The sequence below is a fragment of the Podarcis cretensis genome (assembly GCF_951804945.1).
Source record: "Podarcis cretensis genome assembly, chromosome: 12".
NCBI classification, from domain to species: Eukaryota; Metazoa; Chordata; class Lepidosauria; order Squamata; family Lacertidae; genus Podarcis; species Podarcis cretensis.
In genome coordinates this window covers 49,751,580-49,775,077 of record NC_137181.1, presented here as the reverse complement: position 1 = coordinate 49,775,077, position 23,498 = coordinate 49,751,580, and the positions used below count along the sequence as shown (strand labels likewise).

At 41.2% G+C, this 23,498-nt stretch overlaps 1 protein-coding gene across 6 annotated transcripts in view; it reads right to left on the bottom strand.

Annotated features, from left to right (window-relative positions):
• TRAK1 (trafficking kinesin protein 1) overlaps positions 1 to 23,498 on the bottom strand; it is a 136,426-nt gene that overhangs the window by 67,824 nt on the left and 45,104 nt on the right. For 4 of the 6 annotated variants that reach the window (XM_079947205.1, XM_079947211.1, XM_079947203.1 and 1 more), the window contains exon 3: positions 13,573 to 13,767. Coding sequence is in view for 2 of the 6 variants with exons in the window: in XM_079947204.1 (XP_079803330.1) it covers positions 847 to 910 (64 nt within the window). In the remaining 4 variants the exon portion in view is untranslated. Of the gene's footprint in view, positions 1 to 846; positions 1,180 to 13,572; positions 13,768 to 23,498 lie in introns of those variants that run through there. The other 2 variants (XM_079947204.1, XM_079947202.1) reach the window with 1 other exon arrangement.

The window sequence follows — 23,498 nt, the reverse complement described above, 5'->3', positions numbered from 1 at the left end:
GACTACGCTAGATCTTTGCACTGAAATGTACTTCCTGGTTATTGCTACGCTCATCTCAGTCACCCCCTTGCCCTCGCTATAATCATGGTCCTTCTTTATTTATTAAAACTAATATCCAGGCCAACAGCACAGCAATACCTTTGTGGCCTCTGTATTTCCATCTTGGGCTCCCATTCAGTTCTGTGGCCAGAATGAAAAGATTTGACTTTCCCGCAAGGTGGGTGGTGCAGTTTCAGCCCCTCCTCCTCGCACCCACCTTTATCACGAGACTCATGATCACATCCAGGGTGATGAAAAAGACACTGCCATCCTGGCAGAAAACAGAAAGTTCGAGAGGAGCTGACAAAGGAGACCTGATCCCGACGTTCAAACCTAACGATTTAGGCAGAAGCAGTTGCTCTAATCATTTCCCACAATGAAGATTTTATATGCGAAACTCAGCTGTCTCTGCCTGGCAGCCTTTAATATATGCCGTGCATCTTGCCACATCTCACACTAGGATAATGTGCCTGTTATAACACAGGCTTCCCATTCCCACTCACCGTAGCAAACTGAGTGTGTATTGAAGCTTCAGCTGTAGTAGCAGCAATCACAATAAGCATTTAGCAGTAATTTTCTTTTGCTGAAAAGATCTTCCAGTGCGTATGGACTGCTGCCACTCCCACTGGCAAAAAGCCCTACAGTAGTCTCCTGTACCATGCCTTCAATGTATGATAGGAAACGCCAAACGCTGCCTACCTTAGCTGCACAGCCCCACAGCAGTTCTCCCAGTATAGAAGACAGAAAGACATATATTAGAAGGTAAAGCCCCTATTCACAGGCAAGCCATAAAGAGCAGATAATTACCATCCGTACATTCCTCATAATACCAGTCCAGCTCATAGTAATCCGCTTCAAGGAATTTCTGCATAGTCCGCTATCTCCTTGGGCAACGTAGGAGAGGAGATTTTATACAGATGCTACAGAGGTCAAGTGAAGCACAGCCATGCCTCCCTGCCTTTGCAGAACTGCATTCTGCCAAGGAGCTCAGAGACTGCCGGCGAGAGGCTGGACATCTTCAGCCCGAAGCAGGAGCCGAAACGGAAAGGGGCAGACAATGAAAAGGAGAAAATAAAAACTTCAAAAAATAAAAAAGGGAGAGGTTTGTTGCAGCATCTGCACCAGTCAGTGCCTGCTCTAATAAAGAAGGCTTTACACAGGAGCTGGGAATGGGAGTTAACAAAACCGTCCTATCAAAAGGCTCAGACTCTGACGTTGGAGACACACAGCACCACTTGGGGCTTCCTAACTCATTCCTTTCCCGCTCCACTCCTCGCATCTCTTTCGGTCCAATATGTTGCCATGGAGACCAGTTGGCTCCGAAAGAGATGCAGCGATGGAGGGAGGAAATGCAATTCTGCTGTTTCTTACTACGCTGGCTAGGATGTGTCTCACCAGAAGACACAAAACAGAGAGAAATGCTTCCCACGGCTATAAAACAAAGAGATCCAAGTTAAGCTCCAACTTGTTACATGGCAACATCAGGTTTTGATCACTTAACACATCACCGTATCTTAATATGTACACCTAACACAATGCTGTGGCGTGGGTTGTCTGTGTGTCCCACACCCAGAAATGTGGGTAACTAAAGCTCTTTCCTTTGAACCAGTGATCCATTTTATCAGGTACCTAACTTCTGTGAGAGCACAAAAAGGATTACAGTTAACTACAGCCATTTTGTACAAACTGGAATACAGTAACCACCTCCTTCCTCTCCCTTCTCTCTTGAAATATTCCTAAAAATCTAAGCTTTCCATTAGTTTGCAGATGAAATTAGGAGCACGCATCTGTTCAGATATGCAAACTGATGATCTGTTGCAGATTAAAATAGAACTTGGATAAGCAAATGAATAAACACATCCTGCTGGACAATATAGTGATGTTCTTAACCTTTAATGTTGTTATATACACTCTGTGTTTATCTGGCTTTTGCTACAACACTCCGCCCCTCAGTAGTGTGTGTGTGTGTGTGTGTGTGTGTGTGTGTAGGTTTCACAATCATCTGGAGCGTTTGCTGGGCATGTTTAGCCTGGAGAAGAGGAGGTTAAGGGGTGATATGATAGCCATGTTCAAATATATAAAAGGATGTCACATAGAGGAGGGAGAAAGGTTGTTTTCTGCTGCTCCAGAGAAGCGGACACGGAGCAATGGTTCCAAGCTACAAGAAAGAAGATTCCACCTAAACATTAGGAAGAACTTCCTGACAGTAAGAGCTGTTCGACAGTGGAATTTGCTGCCAAGGAGTGTGGTGGAGTCTCCTTCTTTGGAGGTCTTTAAGCAGAGGCTTGACAACCATATGTCAGGAGTGCTCTGATGGTGTTTCCTGCTTGGCAGGGGGTTGGACTCGATGGCCCTTGTGGTCTCTTACAACTCTATGATTCTATGATTCTATGATTCTATTCTATGATTCTCTGTTTAGATGGAGAAGCAAAGAAATCCAAACAGATCCTTTTTTGATATACACATAAAGAACAGGCAGCAGAGAAGAAACCAGAGAACCACCTTGGGAACAAAGGCAGAGGTGGAAGTGGCAAAAGGGAGAAAAGCAGTGGCAAAAATCAGACTAGACTTGGCAGAAGGATCAGGGTAGGGCTGCCCGGAGAAGGGCTCAGAAATTGGCTGGTTGGATACTCCTAATGGTGACCAGAAAAATGAAAAAGGTGACGTCTAAAGTGACACAGGAGCTGTGCAGTTTAATCCTCTTCTCTCACATGAAACTTAAAAAGAGAGGGGAAGGAATTGGAACAGATAGGGGAATTCTAAAAGTGCAGGCAGAGTGGTTACTAGAGAAGCGAATGATGGGCTGTGGCTGACTGCATGTGACATGTTGTGAAAGGTGTGGCGAGCCACAGACCCCACACCCAATTGCTGATTTCCTGTGATGGGAAAAGCTTTGGTTAATGTGCATCCTCTTCTGGCACAGCCCCAAAGGATTTGGAAGGTTTAACGTTTGGTTTCTCTCTCTCATTATTATTAACCCCAGTTTACCTTATAGCCAACCCCTAAGTGATGGCTAACAAACCATAGTTACGATTAACGACAGATTGTCCGGTTCCGGAAAAACGGCAGGTGTGGTTAATAAAAACCGAAAATGAAAGTAGCTGTGCTGGAGGAGGAGAGGGAGAAGCCCAAGTGCACAAGGCTCACTGCAGCTTGCTCCTGCCATTAATGTGGTTGTAAATTGTAGGGACGCGGGTGGCGCTGTGGGTTAAACCACAGAGCCTAGGACTTGTTGATCAGAAGGTCGGTGGTTCCAATCCCTGCAACAGGGTGAGCTCCCATTGCTCAGTCCCAGCTCCTGCCAACCTAGCAGTTTGAAAGCATGTCAAACTGCAAGTAGATAAATAGGTACTGCTCCGACGGGAAGGTAAACAGCATTTCCGTGCGCTGCTCTGGTTCGCCAGAAGGGGCTTAGTGATCCTGGCCACATGAACTGGAAGCTGTACGCCGGCTCCCTTGGCCAATAAAGCGAGATGAGCGCCGCAACCCCAGAGTCGGCCACGACTGGTCCTAATGGTTAGGGGTCCCTTTACCTTTACTTTTAAATGTAGACTTTATACCATCTTAGTGTGATAAATAAATATAACTGTGTGTTCAAAACATATTATGTGTCAAGTGTCCTAAAACCTGTGTCACAGTCGGACAAGAAGAAGTTGGGTTTTGATGACAAAAAATCAAAATTCAATGTAGAAGTAATAGAAGGTAAAAACAAAACCCTATCTAGAATCTATGACATACTTTTAGAGTGGTATACAAAGGACGAGGAGGTGAAGGAGGCAATGATTAAATGGGCAATTGACTTTGGTTATAATATCGATTTTGAAAGGTGGCTGGAAGTGTGGAATTGTAATATAAAGTTTACAGCATGTATGTCTCTGAGAGAAAATGTTTGGAAGATGCTGTATAGGTGGTACCACACCCCTGTGAAGTTGGCCAAAATGTATAGACTAAAAGATAAGAAATGCTGGAAATGTGGGGAGGTGGAGGGTGACCTATATCACCTATGGTGGACATGCAAAAAGGTGAAAGGCTTTTGGGAATCGGTTTACAATGAGCTTAAAAGAATATTTAAATACACTTTTCCCAAAAGACCCGAAGCCTTTTTGCTGGGAATGACGGGTAAAGATATTAAGAAAGAAGATAGAACGATATTCCTCTATGCCACCACAGCAGCGAGAATTTTATTGGCACAATATTGGAAAGTGGAAACTATCCCCAATATAAATGATTGGCAAATTAAAATGATAAATTATGCTGAGCTTGATAAATTAACAGGTAAATTAAGAGACCACGATGAACAGAAATCTCTGAAAAATTGGAGTAAATACTGGAACTATATTGGAATAAATGCTTAATGTGATTGGCGGGGTCAGAACAATACTACCAGCGTGTGAATTTAGGCCTGTAGATTAAAAATCAAATACATAATGGAAGCAGATATTCGATACTTACCAAAAGGATGGAAGGAAGTCCAGGAGGTGGTTTTTGCGTGTGTGTGTGTTTTTTTGTTTGTTTGTTTGTTTGTTTTAATCGTTTACTGTTTTGTGAAAAAGCCAGATTAATCTATCTTTGTATAGTTAGAGAGAGGAAAAAGTTGGCTTGTATATCTTGACGCTTTTTTTTTGTTATAATTTTTTCTTTTGTATTTGTTTGTATGTTTGTTATGTGCATAACCTCAATAAAAATGTATTTGGAAAAAAAAAATAAAACCTGTGTCACAGTCAGCTGCAATTCAATTAAGTATTCAGTGTAGCAAACCTACACATCGATTTCTAAAGAGCAACTAGCGCTCATCTGGCAAGGATAGGATCTCCATATGCCCTTTACACTTGCCCTTTTTCAAACAATGCAGCTGCCTCCAGGAATAAAAAAAAAGATAAAGCCTATGAAATAAATTGAGACGATAATAACACCCACTACAAATTATGAGCTGCAACAGTGTAGTTCTGATTCTTACTCCACCCCTCCTAAAAATTCAAGGGAGGATATACAATTACTTTAGGAAGACTTATTTGCTGATTGCTTGAGTATGCAAGTGAAAGCGTAATGTAAAATTCCTTCTGTTCTTCCTGCCCCTAGCCCCAAATTCTGGATTTAGATCATGATTTCCCAAACCTGGGTCTTCAGCTGTTTTTGGACTACAATTCCCATCATCCTTGATCCTGCTAGCTAGGGATTACTGATTGATTGACTGACTGACTGACTGACTGACTGACTGACTGACTGACTGAATTTATATACCGCCCTATACTCAGGGGGTTGTAGTCCAAAAACAGCAGGAGACCCATGTTTGGGAAACCCTGATTTAGATTATCAGACTTCTTCAGGTACAGATTTCTCTTTTTTCAGTTCTCTTTGAAGCCAGTGGGAGTAGCAGTAGCAGAAATACTGCAGTACTTAAACCTACTAGCAACACACTTGCATTTGGTGCAGGTTAATATTATCACCCCGCCTTGCCAAGAAGGCAAGGGCAATGAGTCATTCGCATCAAATTCAATTATTTGGAAACCTATCTTGAAAAATGGCATGACTAATTTCTGGGATTCAAGCCTACCTGGATGTAAAACCCTCCCACCCTGAAGAGTTTGTTTCCTGTTGAGGCTGGTTTCGGTGCTAGATCCATTTATTTCCAGGTTAAGGCCTAGTTTTGGTGCACAAGCTGCCTTGGTCACCTTTGCATGGTTACCGTTGGTCAGAGAGAGGCAGAAGGAATGTGCCCCTGTTAATTCTCCTTGATCTCCTACCTATCAAGCACAAACCACACTGCTCCTAAAGGAACTGCCCTAGCTGTCTATAAGCTACTGAGCCAGGTTCAAGGTTTTAGTTTCAACCTTTCTCCTTACTCCCTCTTCAAGCACTGCAGCTGAGGAGAGTCTCTTGATTGTGCCATAATCTCCATTATTAGCAGCAACCAGTGGCAGGGCCTTCTCTCTAGTGGCCCCCATTTAATGGAACCATATATTTTCTGAGCAGTGACAAATACCAACAGTGTTCAAAACACACTCATGTACTCAGGTTTTCTGGAATTTTATCAATGGCAACCTTTGAGCTACTCACTGCATTTCATTTATTACATTATGGTGTACTTTTTTCTTTTCATTTTAATTTGTTATTACTTAGGTATATCACAAATTGTCATTGGCAGCTTATATGTATTTTTTGTAAACAAATTAAATATCCATAGAAGAGGAGCACCTACAAAAAGAGCTACTAAAGACTAACATTCCATACAATCCTTCACATGCTCCCAACTGACTCTCAGTTGTTTTTACATTAGAAAACCAAAGTAGAGTGAATTGGGAAAAGACCACTTAGCAGTCTTTGGTTCCATCATGGTATTTATAGCATCTGAGGGTGTCACACTAACTACCGTATTCCCAGCTCAGATTTTCTCACAACTGGGGGGGGGGGGAGCCAATTCAGATTGTGGAATGCAAAGGTTAAATGCTTGATGAGCTAGAATAAGTAGCTAAGCGATCACTGGACTTTGTTTCAGTTAGGAACAAAACAAGTGAAGAAGTTGGCTGCATTCTAAGAAGATTGTAAGCAAATGTTACTTTCTGAGGTCTAATGAGACTAACATTTCCTTTTGTGAGTGGATTAAATGCACTACTAAAAGATCAAGTACCTCTTTCAAAAGGGCATATCAGCTGCCTGGGTTTAGCTTTTGTTAGCTCCAGTATAGGATGAATTTACTAAAATATCTCGTCATCTATTACAGCACACTGCTATTACACCAAAGCTTTCAGATGGGATGGATATTGAGTCAGATTCCCAAAGGTTCATAGGTCCGTCTGTGTGAGCAGACGGCACATTTGCATGCACAGTAGGTGCATATCTCTCCAAATTCTGCAAATCATCTTCTCAGCTGCAGCCTCAGGCCCATATCCCATTCTGTTTCAGAGGGTCCTCCAGTTCTCAGAATTGGCTTTTCAGAGGGCACAAGAGGCTGTGGCAGTGATGGAAAAGTCCCACTGCATGATGAGAACTCTACTTGTTTCACTGGACAAACTCAAGAGGAAGAAAAACTAATATTTATACAGAAATTCTTAAAACTATTGCTAGGCATTGATCTATGCAATGACTTGCATCTTTCTGGGTTTTTTGTTCATTTTTAAATAGTGTCTGTTACGTAGTAATAAAAATGATATGTAAAGAACAAAAAAAAAATCACCAACAGATAATTTAAAAACAGTTGGAATTGCTTGGTAATTATATTCTAGCTTCACCCTCAAGTCATAAGGTGGCCCTAAAATGGCCTTTGCTAGAAGTTACTTGGGCAGCAGTCACTATCTTTAGAGATGAAGGATCAGAGGTGAAACAATACAGTGGTGCCTCGCAAGACGAAATTAATCCGTTCCGTGAGGCTCTTCGTATAGCGGTTTTTTTGTCTTGCGAAGCAAGCCCATTGACAGCTTAGCGGATTAGCGCTATTAGCGGTTTAGTGGCTTTTAGCGATCAGCTGATAAGCGGCTTAGCGGCTTAGGAAAAGGGGGGAAAAGGGAAAAAAACCCGCAGGAATGCGCAAGACATTTTCATCTTGCAAAGCAAGCCCATAGGGAAATTCGTTTTGCGAAGCGCCTCCAAAACGGAAAACCCTTTCGTCTAGCGGGTTTTCCATCTTGCGAGGCGTTCGTCTTGCGGGGCACCACTGTACACAATTCAGAGCATCACTACGGCTATATATACAGTGAAGTTAAGATACCAACTTTTAAACGAACCTTTAAAAATATTATTTAACACACAAGCTCCATGAAAAAACTAAGAAGCAACAAATATATTTATGCAGATTTAGTCAAAATGATCAATATTTCCATAATTAAAAAGGAGAGAGGGAAGACCAGGTCCTACTTATTTGAAAAGTAATAGTTTATATATGTAAGGCCAAACAGTATTTTAGAGCAGTGTTTCCCAACCTGGTGTCTCTAGCTGTTTTCAGACTACAGTTCCCATCATTCCTGACTACTGGTCTTGCTAGCTAGGGATGATGGGAGTTGTAGTCCAAAAACAGCTGGAGACCCAAGGTTGGGAAACACTGTTTTATAGCACTCCATATACAGGAGAAATGTCCCTTGTCTTTGCTGCAAAACACAGGCATTTATTTAAAATAGCTCTTCTGCAGCATGGAAGGCTTGAAACAGATTACTCAATTGATTCTGACCACATTGCTTGGAGTCTGCCATCTTGCATGCCCTGTACTATACACAACTGACAATGGCACAAAGATCACAAAGCACGGGGCATACAAAGTTGCGCAAGTGAGAAAAATTACAGTGGTACCTCAGAACACCCCAGTCATAGCTTTCCCATTCTACGGTTTGGAAAGCAAAATTTCCTAACTGGCTTGTGGCACTCTTGCACTACGCTGGATTGCAATTAGTCTATTCAAAATAGTCCAAATCACTGCAGACCAGCAATGAACAATTAAATGCAATGAACTGATTTTAAACATATATTGGGCATATACAGTGGTATCTCGGGTTAAGAACTTAATTCGTTCTGGAGGTCTGCTCTTAACCTGAAACTGTTCTTAACCTGAAGCACCACTTTAGCTAATGGGGCCTCCTGCTGCCGCCACTGCGCCGCCACTGCACGATTTCTGTTCTCATCCTGAACCAAAGTTCTTAACCTGAGGTAATATTTCTGGGTTAGGAGAGTCTGTAACCTGAAGCGTATGTAACCTGAGGTACTGCTGTATTTAGTAGCAAGTTGCTAAAGCAAGAGAATGTTGGCAAACTTCTGTGATACAGATATTTCAATAGAAGGTTTAACTGGAGTTGTAACTATTTCCAAAGAGAGACTCTGCCAAACTCCTACAACCATACGGCGGGAATGTGGCACTTTGCATGAACTGCTGCTAATATTTAAGTAGACATAGGGAATCCAGTGGAACTTCAATAGAAGTAATAATTCAATTAAAGACAGAAGGCATGTAAGCTAAGCAATGTGAGCCTCTTCCCTAACTTTATGCGCTCCAGACATATTGGGCTACAGAGCTGTGTGGATTAAGCTGGTGGCAATTGTAGTCCAAAATGTCTGGAGGGCACCCGGTTGGAGAATGCTGCTTTTCAACAGTAGCGGTAGTTAAGAAAAAGAAAAAGAATTCCACATTTGTAGTGGGAAAGGAGGCAGCTGTCTCAATTCAGACCCAAATTAATTAGCGCTTGACTGCTAGATGAATTGTAATTTAATTATTCTATGCTGCAGCCTCCTCTGAAATTCCTTTCTTCATGTATGGCCATCTTAAAATCAGTGGCAAAATGTTCTTGTAACATGAAACATTCTTCTATTGGTTTATGAAATATTAAAAAGTAGCAAAATAAAGGAAACTTAGAAAGGAAGTAGTCAACTCTAAGCTAAAGTAAAAGATCTACAATGTGGAAAAATAGTAGATGAAAAGTGATAAACCATTCTACAAAATCAGCATAACAATATTATGTAACACAAGAGCCTTAACAGCGCTTTGACAAACAAATAACCTACTTGGTCAAAGTTGTAGAATTTATTTTTGTGCAGATTTTCAAATGGACAGCTTCTCAACATTTGCCTGGTACAGAACAGCTTAGAAAATTCTATTGCTTCAAGGGATCAGACAAAAATGACTCATTAATTCTCTTTACAGCTGTATAATTCTGTTCAGATACTTCAAATGCCACTTATATATTAGATCATCCAAGGATACAAGGAACCTGTGACTGTCACACACAAAAACCCGAAGCGCTTTTCCAAATTGTCCCCATCCCTCTTGAACATCCTGCCTTCTTCCCACTAATGTTTCTCAGCATGCGGGCTGCATAGCTCCGCTGATCATCAGTCAACCTGTCCCAAGTCTGGATCCTTATCCTATGCCAAGACAAACTGCCATGTGCAAGTTTTACCACCCACCCACCCAAAACAAAGCTGTGGCCATATTTAATCTATATCCTGTTTAGGTACGATTCCTGCTCTCTCTGTTTCCACTTACCCTAAGGATGCAAGTTGTACTGTATTTTTCACTCTATAGGACGCACCGGACCATAGGACGCACCTTGTTTTAGAGGGGGAGAACAAGAAAAAAAATCTCCCCCTCTCTGCTCAGCGCCCCTTCAGCGAAGTGGCAGGAGAAATGGAGCCCCTTCCATTTCTCCTCCCGCTTGGCTGAAGGGGCTCTGCGCAGCAATCCCTCTCTGCTGAAGCCAGGAGAGTCTTGCTCTCCTGGCTTCAGTGAAAGAAACCTGAAGCCTGCGGAGCGCAGCGGGAACTCGTGCTGCACTCCGAAGGCTTCAGGCGGCTATCCCTGAAGCCTGGAGAGCGAGAGGGGTCAGTGCACACCGACCCCTCTCGCTCTCCAGGCTTCAGCGAAAGCAACACGAAGCCAAGGAGCACAGAGGGAGCTCTCCCTCTGCGCTTCGGAGGCTTCGCGTTGCTATCGCTGAAGCCAAGGAGCCTGCATTCGCTCCACAGGACGCACACACATTTTCCCTTAATTTTGGGAGGGGGAAAGGTGCGTCCTATAGAGCGAAAAATACGGTACTTGAAATTATGGAGGAAGAAACACTGAAATAGTGAAGCACTAGGTATGTGACGGATGCTAATGGAAATTAACAGTAGTCACGTGGCTTTCAGTATTCACTAAACAATGTGTGACAAGAATCACTCTAGCTACAGTTATGAGAACACCAGTGAATCTTAATGCATTTTTTGTTCTTGTTTCTGAATACAATACAATGCTACCAAACCAACATAAGCAGAAAGTGCTTATGACCCTTGAAGTACATAACATATCCTTATCAGCAACTGTGGATGAAACAGCGGCTATGGACCAGCGACCTGGAAGCAGTTAATGCCAGATTTGGATTATTCTCCTTAATGACCTTTAAAGCCCTTTGTGGCTTAGGGCCCTTGTATTTACGGGACCGTCTCTCCTGGTATGCCCCGCAGAGGACCTTAAGGTCTATGAATAACCATAGTTTAGAGGTCCCCGGCCCTAAGGAAGTCAGACTATCCTCCACCAGGGCCAGGGCCTTTTCAGTGATGGCTCTGACCTGGTGGAATGCTCTGTCCCATGAGACCAGGGCCCTGCAGGATTTAATCTCCTTCCGCAGGGCCTGTAAGACAGAGCTATTCCACCTGGCCTTTAATTTGAATTCAGCCTGATCTTTTATTTCCCTTTGCTTCCCTCCCCCTCCCCTTTTATGAAGATCACCCGCTCTGAGACCCCACAGCTAATTCTCCCCTGGCCTTCTCGCTGGCCCAAGTAGGACCAATTCAGCCAGCTAGCCCTGGGGATTATCAAATGCTTATTAGATGGATTTTCCCTAAATCAATTTCTGAACTTTGAATTCTATTGTTATTCATGTTTTTATTATGTATTTTATGTTGCTTTTACAATTACAGTGGTACCTCGGGTTACGTATACTTCAGGTTACATACGCTTCAGGTTACAGACTCCGCTAACCCAGAAATAGTACCTCGGGTTAAGAACTTTGCTTCAGGATGAGAACAGAAATCGTGCTCCAGTGGCCCCATTAGCTAAAGTGGTGTTTCAGGTTAAGAACAGTTTCAGGTTAAGAATGGGCCTCCAGAACGAATTAAGTACTTAACCCGAGGTACCACTGTAAATGTTTTAAATTTGTTGTTAGCCACCCTGAGCCTGGTTTTTGAACCGGAAAGGGCAGGGTATAAATTTAAAAATATTTATTTATTTATTTATTTATAATGCAGACTATTGGTAGCCCATTGGTAGCCCATTCGCTGTCAGCTACTACACAATCAAAGATTATATCCATCACACCCATAGATTATTATTATTCAGCCAATTAAAAGATGTAAAACTGCATGGAAAACATCACCTTCTTCCCCAACCCCAACACAAAATGGCGACATTTTAGGTGCCTGAAAAAACAACATTGCCATAACATTAAAAAATGTAACCTTGGGAAAAGATGTGTACCCAAAAGCCAAGCAAATGAACATTTATTGAGCAGGAGGAGTTGATTGTACAGGCCCACACTTCAAATCTAGGTTTAATCTCTTGGCACTTTTCTCTGAAACTTTAACTGACCTACTTACAAAAGGATAAGACATTGTGTGTGTTTAAAAAACCGTGCTGATATTTTAAGGGTATTTCTTAATGTCACAAGATAATAAGCTGGCAGCTATAAAGTATGGTACTATTTAGCCATATTCAGTCCATCTGAACACAAATTCAATGAGAAAAAACCACTTTATTTAAGGTAGATAAGGACAAGATGAATTATACAATTGAATATAAATATAGATGGGAAACGGCCATGTATTGTGAGTACTTATCTACTTTTAAAAATTTTCACCTATGATCTTTTTCTTTTACTTCTATATTTTTTTCTTTGATCTTTTTTTTCTTTTTTCTGATATCTTATCTTTCATTTCACTCCTTTATTGTGAATAGCATTTTATAGAGGTATAAATAACTGTAAATATGAAAAGAGACAAAATATTCTCTATTTTTTTTCCCTTGGTTATATGTATTTTCTTTTTCTTTTGTTGTAAATATGTATGTTTTCTAATTTGTACTTAATAAAAAATTTTAAAAAGAGAGATTTTTCAAGGCCACTCCAATTTTTGTTTTAATTGAAGTTTGACTCCCATTTGCTTTTTGGTCACCAACTGGGTTGCGATGGCTTGTAGGTTAGCAACCTATGCTGCTGTTTTTCATTCCCACCAGACCCAACTAGAGTTAAGCAGCTTGCGTGTAGGACTGCAGCCGCAGCATCTTAGCTTGCCGCTGTATTACTAGCCAAAGGAAGGACATGCACTTCAAGGAAACTGTAAAGGTTGTAGGGGATTACTTGTGCGTAAATGGCTTTCAGATTAGTTAGATCGCTAGACCAACCATGCTCAGGCTGGCAGCTCGTCCTCCGTGACCTGTTAGTCACTTGCAGAATCCGTCAGTGGGCGTCTCTTGAACCTTTTCCAGCATAAAAGCTGTTTGACGCCAAGTCTCCTCCTACTTTCCCTGTGTGGAACTCGTCTGCGCAAGTAAGGGGAAGGCAGGGGCGTGCCAGCGCTCTCTCCACTAGTTTCTGGTGAAGGGTCTCGGAGACCTGCCTCCAATTCCTACAACTCCCCCTCTTCTCGACTGATGTTACGCTGAATTCCTTCCCCCCTGCTGGTTCCCTCTCCGGCATCGCTCTGGAGCCCTGCCTCCACCTCTCACTCCGATGTCAGTTCCCTGACAGAAACTGACATATGCAAGCTACATTCCAAATGCTTTTAGCTGGGTTTAAAATGTCACAGCCTACAACAGAAATGCTATTATGAGTGGTATATTTTTTCAACTGTGTTCTCCACCAGCTTTGCATATATTATACAGTGCTTCATGGAAGGAACAGATACAGACTCATGATTTCTATTGTACCAGTGACAGTTTTCAATGTGATCCATCCCACATATTGCATTATTTATCCAAGAATAGCTGCTAAACTGAGGAAAATTGGGGTACATGGGGAGAAGGCAACTCATAAATTCTACAGGTAATTGCATTTGAGGACAAATGAATACGTTTGGACTTACGGAAGTATTTCAGTGTCTCTTCTATTTGCTCTGTTGTTAAATCAATATTAGCATCAGGAGAAAGGAGAGGTGTATGAAGCCAGTCGTCGTGGTCATAACCATAGATGGTATCTGCTCTTAGCTTGTAGTGTGGTAGCTGCTCTTCAAGCAGACTGATGATTTCAACTTCGGGAAGATTTGTACTATTGCACACATCTAAAGCGAGGGGAAAGACAAGCACAGAAACTGGGTTATACCACTTTCAAAATAAAAATAGAAACACTTGTGATTTAATACAAGCCACATCAGCAAACTCCCATCCAACGCATTCCATCATCTCCAGAAAAATTCCATCTGAAAGAGGAGGGTGTTGCATTGCTTAGAAGCTCTGACTAAACATTTCGTAAGAAACCGAATAAGAAGCTTTTGTCTCAAAATGTGGGCATTTCGCTGCTTATGAGCTACAACTACAGAAACCAGAAACTATAACATTAAGCATTTCTGTCAACAGGCTTTGCTTCCATGCAAGTTTGCCTACTGGAACGCTTGCCCAAGATGGAAAGCTATTCCATGTGCTTTTTTTATATAATTAAATTTTCCATTTTAACAATCTATTCAAACCACATTAAATATTCCAAATTATACAAATTATGCAGTAATCAAACAATCCAAATATTATGCTAAATTATAAATTTTTGGGCGGACTTCCCATGCTCCAAGGTCGGGTGTTTTCTGATCATCTCATATTTCTGCTAATCCATGTGCTTTAGACAAGAAAAGATTGACCAGAGACTTTAAACTCTGATGCTATTATTAGTATGTACATATGGGCTACCTGTTACTAGCATTAGCTGTGAGCTTTTTGTTTCTGATAGAAGAAATGTATTGCAATACTCCTAAAGGTTTGCAGTCTATTTCATCCACAGCAACCACGCCACAAAAAACAGCACTACACAGCCTTGCTTTCCAGGAGCAAGACGACAAGAAGCTGTTAATATAAACTGCCTAGTAATTACGGTATTTTTTGCTCTATAAGACTCACTTTTTCCCTCCTAAAAAGTAAGGGGAAATGTGTGTGCGTCTTATGGAGCGAATGCAGGCTGTGCAGCTATCCCAGAAGCCAGAACAGCAAGAGGGATTGCTGCTTTCACTGCGCAACGATCCCTCTTGCTGTTCTGGCTTCTGAGATTCAGAATATTTTTTTTCTTGTTTTCCTCCTCCAAAAAGTAGGTGCGTCTTGTGGTCTGGTGCGTCTTATAGAGCAAAAAATACGGCACTTGCTATTTGTTCCTGTTTCATCTCTACTCCAGTTCAAGGCTTTTATGACTTCTACCCCAGCATTACTAGGGAAGAGGTCTCCCTCATCCTTTATGACAAAGCAATGTTGCTGGGCATCAGTGATCTCATCGCCATGTGACTCAAGGAAGCCTCAGAAGAAAAATGTTTTACGAAAAATAGCTCCCATGTGCTAAGACAGGGAATGAGAAAGATGCCAGGCATTATCTTCAGCTAAACCCCTTTACTCATTTTGTTGCATTTTTTTAAAAAAATCAAAAGCCTACATTTCAAAATAAAGCCATCCCACTGAAGCCAGTGCTTTTATGGAGCTACATTTTTTTAAAGCCTAAATGCATTGACTATAAATACATGCCAAGAGTTGACAGGATGTGTGTCATAATTATTTTAGCTCTCAATGCACAAAACCTCTCCTCACTGTGCCTGGGTCTTTTATGAATGCCAAGAATACTGCACCAACGTGAATGAAAAATGGAACCATGCTTGTGCTGTGATTTTGGTTTCACTGTCAAATTAGATATGCTGGTAGTGGACTAAGAGACAGAACTTGCCATCACTGATTTACTATGAACTGGGGAACAAAGTAAATTTAGCTTCATGATCACAAAAAATCCATTTAAAATATTACTACTAATAATGATGATAATGATGGAGATGATAGATCTTAGGTTTGTTTGTTTCCAAAATAACCAGCAATACCAGTACTTTCCCTTGGATTATTTAAAGCTTTCTTTTCCCCCCCTAAGATGCTCATTGCGACATACATACTTCTCTAGCCATCCATTTCATTCTTACAACAACACTGTGAGGTAGGTTGGGTTGGGAGTTCATGACTGGCTCAAGGTCACCAGGTGACCCGGGATCTGAACCTGTCCTGAGTAAAACACTGAACTCTACACCATACTGACTCTCTCACCCAAGATGGAAGCACATTTTTCTAGAATATCTTACATCAGCAAGTAATTAAGTGGGATAAAATATATGAATGAAGCAGACATCAATGGCATTAAGGGTGCCTCAGAGCAAGGGACAAATCTTCCTGGGTTCTCAAAAGTCTGTGACTCAGTCACAGAATCTGGCCCCTGGTCTCTTAACTATGCCTATTTGATAAAGAGTCTCGCTGCTTGTCCTTCCGTGAGCTCATTACACCTACCGAAAGCTTCTAACTTGACTTATTTTCAGCCCAAAGAGAACAGCCAATTATCTTAATAAGGAAAGAAGGAGCCACCAGATTTGTTGAACTGTGCAAAGATCAGTTCTGGTACTTGCTATCACATTCATCCTTCATCCCATTAATGCTTACTGAAGCTTTTACTAGTCAATTAAAAAAAATATTCTGCACAAGGGGCACAGATACAGCACATGGGTGCCAATTCTCAATGAAAGCCACGGCTATGTTTTCTACTGCAAATAATACAGCCTTTAAAACAGCATAGTGGGGAGAGCTATTAACATTACCCAGTAACCAGAATCCTAAAGGGACTTAAAGCTTTTTGAAGTTTTAATTTGAAAGACTGTTTAGAGCCAGCAGGTTGCTTCTTGGGATTAAGGGGCAGGAGAGAGAAGAGATAACCCTCCCTTTCCGAACCAAACAGCTTACCAGGGGAGCCAAAGTAAATGCAGGATGTTTTAAATGAACACCTTTCCCCCTCGTTGAACAGCTCATGTTATTGGTACTGTACTGCTGGGTTAGGAGGGTAAACTGGTGCCACCTGGTGCTCAGTAATCTCAATGACTCAGAATTCAGGCACAAAAATGGTCCTCTGCAATAAAAGTTGCATCCCGGACCAGAAAGGCAGCAGAAAGGAGATCTGTACACCTGACAATTAATGGAAGCCCCACCTCTGCTTGAAGTAAGGGTAAAGGGACCCCTGACCATTAGGTCCAGTCGCGGACGACTCTGGGGTTGCAGTGCTCATCTCGCTTTATTGGCCGAGGGAGCCAGCGTACAGCTTCCGGGTCATGTGGCCAGCATGACTAAACCGCTTCTGGCGAACTAGAGCAGCGCGCCAAAATGCCGTTTACCTTCCCTCCGAAGTGGTACCTATTTATCTACTTGCACTTTGAGGTGCTTTCAAACTGCTAGGTTGGCAGGAGCAGGGACTGAGCAACGGGAACTCATCTCGTTGCGGGGATTCGAACTGCCAACCTTCTGGTCGGCAAGTCCTAGGCTCTGTGGTTTAACCCACAGCGCCACCTGCTGGTCCTTCAACTGATAATACTCAAGGATGGGAAGAATGCTTTTTTGTTTTGTTTTGTTATGTATTCACAAAAGGGTATTTGCTGAGAATAGATGAAACTTTTAGCCATTAAAGCGAGACAACAGACATCAAAATCATATGGTCTCCTCTATCTTAAACCAGAATGAGAATTTATTTAATAGAAGCTCCTAGATCATATTTCCAAAGGAGACAGGATCTGGTTCCATAGACTAATGATACCCCTCAGCTAGATACTTAAATACTGGAACATATATATATAGTGTGGGTGGGTGGGTGGGTGGGTGTTTGTTTGTGTGTGTGCGCATGCACTAACAAGGTCCTCTGAGTTCCTGAGAAACGCAGTATCACGTAAAGATCAAAGGCTTTGCTTTTTCACAGCAAAACATGCCCCCACCAGCTTCTGGAGGACGTGGGCCCCAAGGTTGCAGGAATCTCCATTGTTATGCAGGACCCTCCTCCTAGCCTGTAACACTGTTCTAAGCCTAGGGCACTATTATTGTTGTTGTTGTTGTTATTATTATTATTATTATTATTAATTCAATTAATTAATTAATTTCTATGCCACCCTATACCTGAAGGTCTCAGGGAGGTTCACATAAAATATCAAATACTATACATAAAATCAAAATAAAAACAAGAACTCAATAACACCCCCCCCCCCACAAAGAACCAGCATTTTTTAAAAGGGCATAGGATGAAGATCAAGTCATGCAAAGGCCTAGTTGAAAAGGAACATTTTTGCACCATGAAAGTGACATGCAAACATCACTTTTTCAATGACGCATCAGCTGTCACAATGCACTTCATGATATGCTCCACTTCTCTTACCCACTTAAGACAGTGTGCACTAATTTGCAGAGGACAGTGACCCTTTGCAAAAAGTAATGGAAAGAGCACCTCAACAAGTGAGGAGATTTGTAGTTGAATTAACATTTCCATTAAATCATTTTCAAAAGACAACTAAAAGGGCTTTTAAAGAGACGTAGAAAAGTGAATCATAGAATTGTAGAGTTGGAAGGGACCATGAAGATCATCTAGTCCAACTGCCCTTGCAATGCAGAAATATGCAGCTGTCCCATACAGAGATCAAACCTGCAACCTTGGCATCATCAGCACCATGCTTTAACTATCTGAGATATCCAGCTAAAGAAAAACTACCCAAGATGGGCTACCCAAAGCAGACCTTGGTCGAGGGTGGCCATGCGTTTTTCTTTCCAGAAAGCAATTCTGCATTTGAAGCGCTTCCTGATTTAAGTGCAGTTTAAAGATAAAATAATCATAAGGAGCAAGACTTGAAGCACTTGTCAGCAAACCAAGCAGGCTCACAAATCGCCTCACCACAATCTTCCACACTATGGTGAGATGTATTGTATTTCTAGTTAAATTATAGTAACATGGACCAGAGCACGCCAGGCACTCCTGTATTCCACTGCCTCCCGCAGTTTGGTCAAACTCATGCTGGTAGCTTTGAGAACACTATCCAACCATCTCGTCCTCTGTCGTCCCCTTCTCCTTGTGCCCTCCATCTAGAAGGGGGTTTTTTTAGGGGGAGGGGTTAGGAGATGCATTTCCTGTCTCTTTTTTTGATAATGCCCATCCTACTCTGGGCAGCTACTTTGACATAAGGCAAGATGAAATTAGAATAGGGGTCTTCTTTTCCTAAGTGATCTCTGTATCGCCAAAAGCTGCCTACTATCATGGAAAGGGTGGGGGAAGAAGTCTACCAATACATTGGAGGGGGGAAAATAAGGCAGATTGGTCTTGCTATTAACTGATCGGTAACCTGACAAGTGAGATAGGCCATCTGTTGACAAAACAAAGTGAGGAGACATATGGACACCACCATTCTTACAACAGTGGCTTTGTTACTAGAATCTGCTGTATATTGAGCAATTACAATAGGAACCAACCTTTTTTATTTTTATTTTTTTAAAAAAAACCCTTTCAAGAAATGTACCACACCTCAGTGCACTTGTGATAAAAGCTACTTTACAATAATCTGGAAAAGACTGATGCACAATATAAAATCAAAAACATGTCAGAATAACATGTAGGTATACTCATTAGTGGGGTTTGTTTTCCACCAATATAGATTTTTACTCTAGTCAAAAGGAAATAGAAAAGTTAAACAGCAAACCCAGAAAGAAAAACAAATGGTGCTTTTTATCACAGTTCCTCTTCTGCAATAACAAGACATATTCACAAAAAAAAATAAGATTGCACCACCAGAAAGAATAGAGGCTTTTGTTATCCCCTAATACTTCTACAACCTACACTGTCCAGACAGATGGAGGGAGACGCTGAAGAAGCAAGATGCTATTCATAAAAGCAAAGAACATAACTGTTAACAATGCACCTTTTGTTCATTTACCATTGTAATTCAGCATTTAAGCTGACCACAATACAATTAAATATAAAGTGTATTAAAAGATTAAAAACCCATCTTGGAAATCAAAAGTAAAAATGATCATGATTTTTTATAAAGCACCTAACAAATCCACAAATTCATTGTGGTTTATATATTTTGATATTTTAGAAGTTCCACAAGAGTCTCTCTCTGTGTGTCTCTGTCTTACTGTGCATATGTGTGGTCCTCTGGAATCTGTCACATGTCAAGGATGTCAAGGTAAACGTATACTATACTGAACCCTGCTTTGGGAAAAAAGGCTTGCACTTCCAGATTTGGGCTATTTGAACAAGTAGCCTACTTCATGTCCAGGGCATCCCTCCAAAATTTCTCTAGAAGTAGAAAATCACACTGAAGGCAAGAACACTAGATGGTGCTATAGCTTCATATCATCAACTTGTCACCTTCTAATGCAAGGGAGAATGCAAACAGAGCAACTTCCAAATAGAGACAAAGGAAGTAGCAAACAGGTTAGAAAAAGGTATATAAAAAGGTACAGTGACAAATATTAGTGGGAGGAGAGGACAAGGTTAGGACAAGCATTTAATGTGCTCCATTCATTAGTGCTCCTTAGCCATATCAAACTTATTCAGCATATCAATGAAGTTAAGCTTAATTCTACTTTCCCACTGAAAGTCTGATAGAAAATCCATACCTCTCTCACAGTGAGTGAAAAGTTTTTAAAGATTTACTTTCGGAATTAGTGTAAAATTAATGAGTATCAGGAAAAATGTTGGAATGAAACTATTTGGCTTTAGTAGAAATGATATAAGGAGTTATGTATAAATAAGTATTAAGTTTTAAGCTTTAAGGTATTTTATGGTAAGATAAGGTTAAAATAAATTAAGGCAAACTGAATGACAGAATATAGTGAAAGATGGAAAGGATTTGTTGAGTTAATTAATAGGTTAGACTGTTAAGATAAATTACCCAATAAAAATTGAGAAAGATGGAAAGAATTTGCTGAAACAAATAATTAAACTAGAATACAAAAAGGGAGGTCTGAGGAGGTCGATGAAACAAGTAATTGGAAGATTAAGAAATGGAATATTGGTTGTGTGTTTTTTTTCTTTTTTATTGTTAATGTTGTATTGTATTGTATTGTATTTTTTTCTTTTTTATGTACTGTAATGTATGTTTTGTTAAACTTTTTGTTGTTTTCTTTCCTTCTTTTTTTGTAATTTTTAAACTTTTTAAACTTTTAATAAATATCATTAAAAAAAAAAAGAAAACATTATGGACCAGCCAGCAGACTACTTTGTTTGCTGGGGATTACGGGTTCCCAATTACTCACAAATGTGGAGTGCAGCTGAACCTGGACACTGAACTGTTTTGCGGTAAATAGTAAGCACATTAAATGAAAACTATAATGTGAAACATTTAGGAGAAAATGTATTTGCAGCCTCTCAGCATGCTCTGACATGGGGTGGGGGAATGGCTATTCAACAAGACTTCTAGGTGGAGACATTTATCCAATTGGTATCTATACTGGATCTACATTTATTTCATATGTGAATTGTTGTTCAACATTGCCTTCATACATGCAAATGTCTTAGATGTTTTTACATATGAAATTCTTCTGTGCATGGTTTTTACTGCATTGTAAATCGCATAGATACACATCCCGGGAATAAATAAATGAAATTAACCACAACAATAATTATTTATGCGTGCTATTTTTATAGAGAGATAGGGTCTCACGAGCTAAGTGCTTTCCATATACCTGGCTCATTCCAAGTTGCTGGAGAAAGAGAGCTTTTAGGGGCTTCCAGCTACTAATTACATGACAGACTGTTCCCGTCACCAATGAGACAGCTTAAATGAGAGTCAAGTTGCAATTGGAGCTTAGAGAAGGTGATGGTTCAAATAAGCTTTCCCAGTAGTGATGTATGGACGTGAAAGCTGGACCATAAAGAAGGCTGATCGCTGAAGAATTGATGCTTTTGAATTATGGTGCTGGAGGAGACTCTTGAGAGTCCCATGGACTGCAAGAAGATCAAACGCATCCATTCTTAAGGAAATCAGCCCTGAGTGCTGACTGGAAGGACAGATCCTGAAGCTGAGACTCCAATACTTTGGCCACCTCATGAGAAGAGAAGACTCCCTGGAAAATCCCCTGATGTTGGGAAAGATGGAGGGCAGAAGGAGAAGGGGACGACAGAGGACGAGATGGTTGGACAGTGTTCTCGACGCTACCAGCATGAGTTTGACCAAACTGCGGGAGGCAGTGGAAGACAGGAGTGCCTGGCGTGCTCTGGTTCATGGGGTCACGAAGAGTCGGACACGACTAAACGACTAAACAACAACAAAGGAATGGAACTTGGGGAGATACCTGCAGAAGAAGCAAGTGACATGCAAAAAAATGAGGAATTTGATCTAGGCACACTAAAGAGGATGGTGGTAGCCACAGAGGTACCTCCTGAAGTCTGAAGTGGTACAATCCAGCAACAGACACAGCAGCCACCAACTTAGGGTGGGAGGGAGAGAGATTGAGAGTATTAGAATGAGAAGCTCAGTATTTTTTGAAGAGTGCCAGGGAGCTAGTCCAAAAACCAGAGAGAGAACTTTTAGTAGAAATACTGGATAATAAGTGAAAAGAGGGAAATTCAGTAAGAGGCAGTGCAAATTCAATAGTGCAAAAATCATTGTGTATAACACTGCTTAAGCAGATTTTGCAGAAGGAAGAAGCAATATAGATATGACAGTCACCTGGACGTGGGGAAAGAATGAAAATCCCAAGAGAACTGCAAACTGAGAAACAAAAAAAATGCTTAAAGAATGGTGGAGTTGGACAGAACGCTCAGGAGATTATTTATCAAACCAATATAAATGTTAGCCCTAAGGAGGTCAGATTTCAGTTATTTAACAGCACGTTTATTATTTGGTTAAAAAGTTTCATGAAAACCTTGTGCTGAAGACCATCCCAAAAGATAGCCCAATGTAGGCTTACTGTGACACTCCCCCATTTTGTACAATCTGTATCAGTCCCTGAATGAACCTCCATTCAAGGATTCCCTGCAGGAAGTTATGAAAGAAGGAAGTGTATAAAATAACACTATTTTTAGCTTATTAGACGATGAGAGAATCAAGAAACCTGCATTTCTGTTTTATGGCACATTACCAAGAGATAATCTGTGGTCAGATGAGCTGGTCTGACACAGAAACAGGAGGAGGATATTAAGTTAAATTCTTCCTGATCTCAGAATACTTAGAAAGAGGAGTCATGAGCACGATTTTGTTGCAACATGCCCAGAGCACATGTTTCCTGCAAGAAATTCAGTTTCTTGATGTTGTTTACCTGCAATCTTTTTAAAGCAAAACAGAAATGCCTGAATCATCACAGGGAGGTTTGGGGTGCACATAACCCTAAATCCCTATGCTTGAATGGAATCCCGATGAGATCCAGTCAAGACCCGCAAAAAATACTGAATTCAAGATTTTTTATGGGAATATGCTCGCTACTTTTCAACGGCCTGAACAACCTTTAAGAATGAAAAGAAAGCAATGGCAGCCAAAAACAGTAACCACAAGCACCTATTAAAATTCCAGACTTTTACAATTAATGGAGGCTACATCACACTTGCAGAGAAACATTCTCCCCATCACTCTCAAGCATCCATGTGCCTTCCAACCCAGGGAGAACTTACCTTGTGAAGTCAAAAACAATTATTTCATCCCACCCAATCACAAAAGTGAAGTGTGTGTGTGTGTGTGTGTGTGTGTGTGTGTGATAGGGGTGTACAGGGTGTAGCGAAGGTGTGGCCTCAGGAAACAGTTCTGTGTATGCTCAGACTGCCCCTCTCAGCACCCCTACAAGGTCCACACTGAAGCTGCTGGTTCGCCGCATGACAACAGATGGAGCATAAACCTTCATACTGGAGCTGACTTCTAGGCAGCCTGATCAGTCACCTGTTTTCTTCTGCTCAGAGACATATGAGAGGCCCCTCTCTGCCCTAGCTATACTTTTGATTAGGACTGGCTGAGCGCTGCAGAGACCTTCTTGGCCAGAGAACAACAGATTG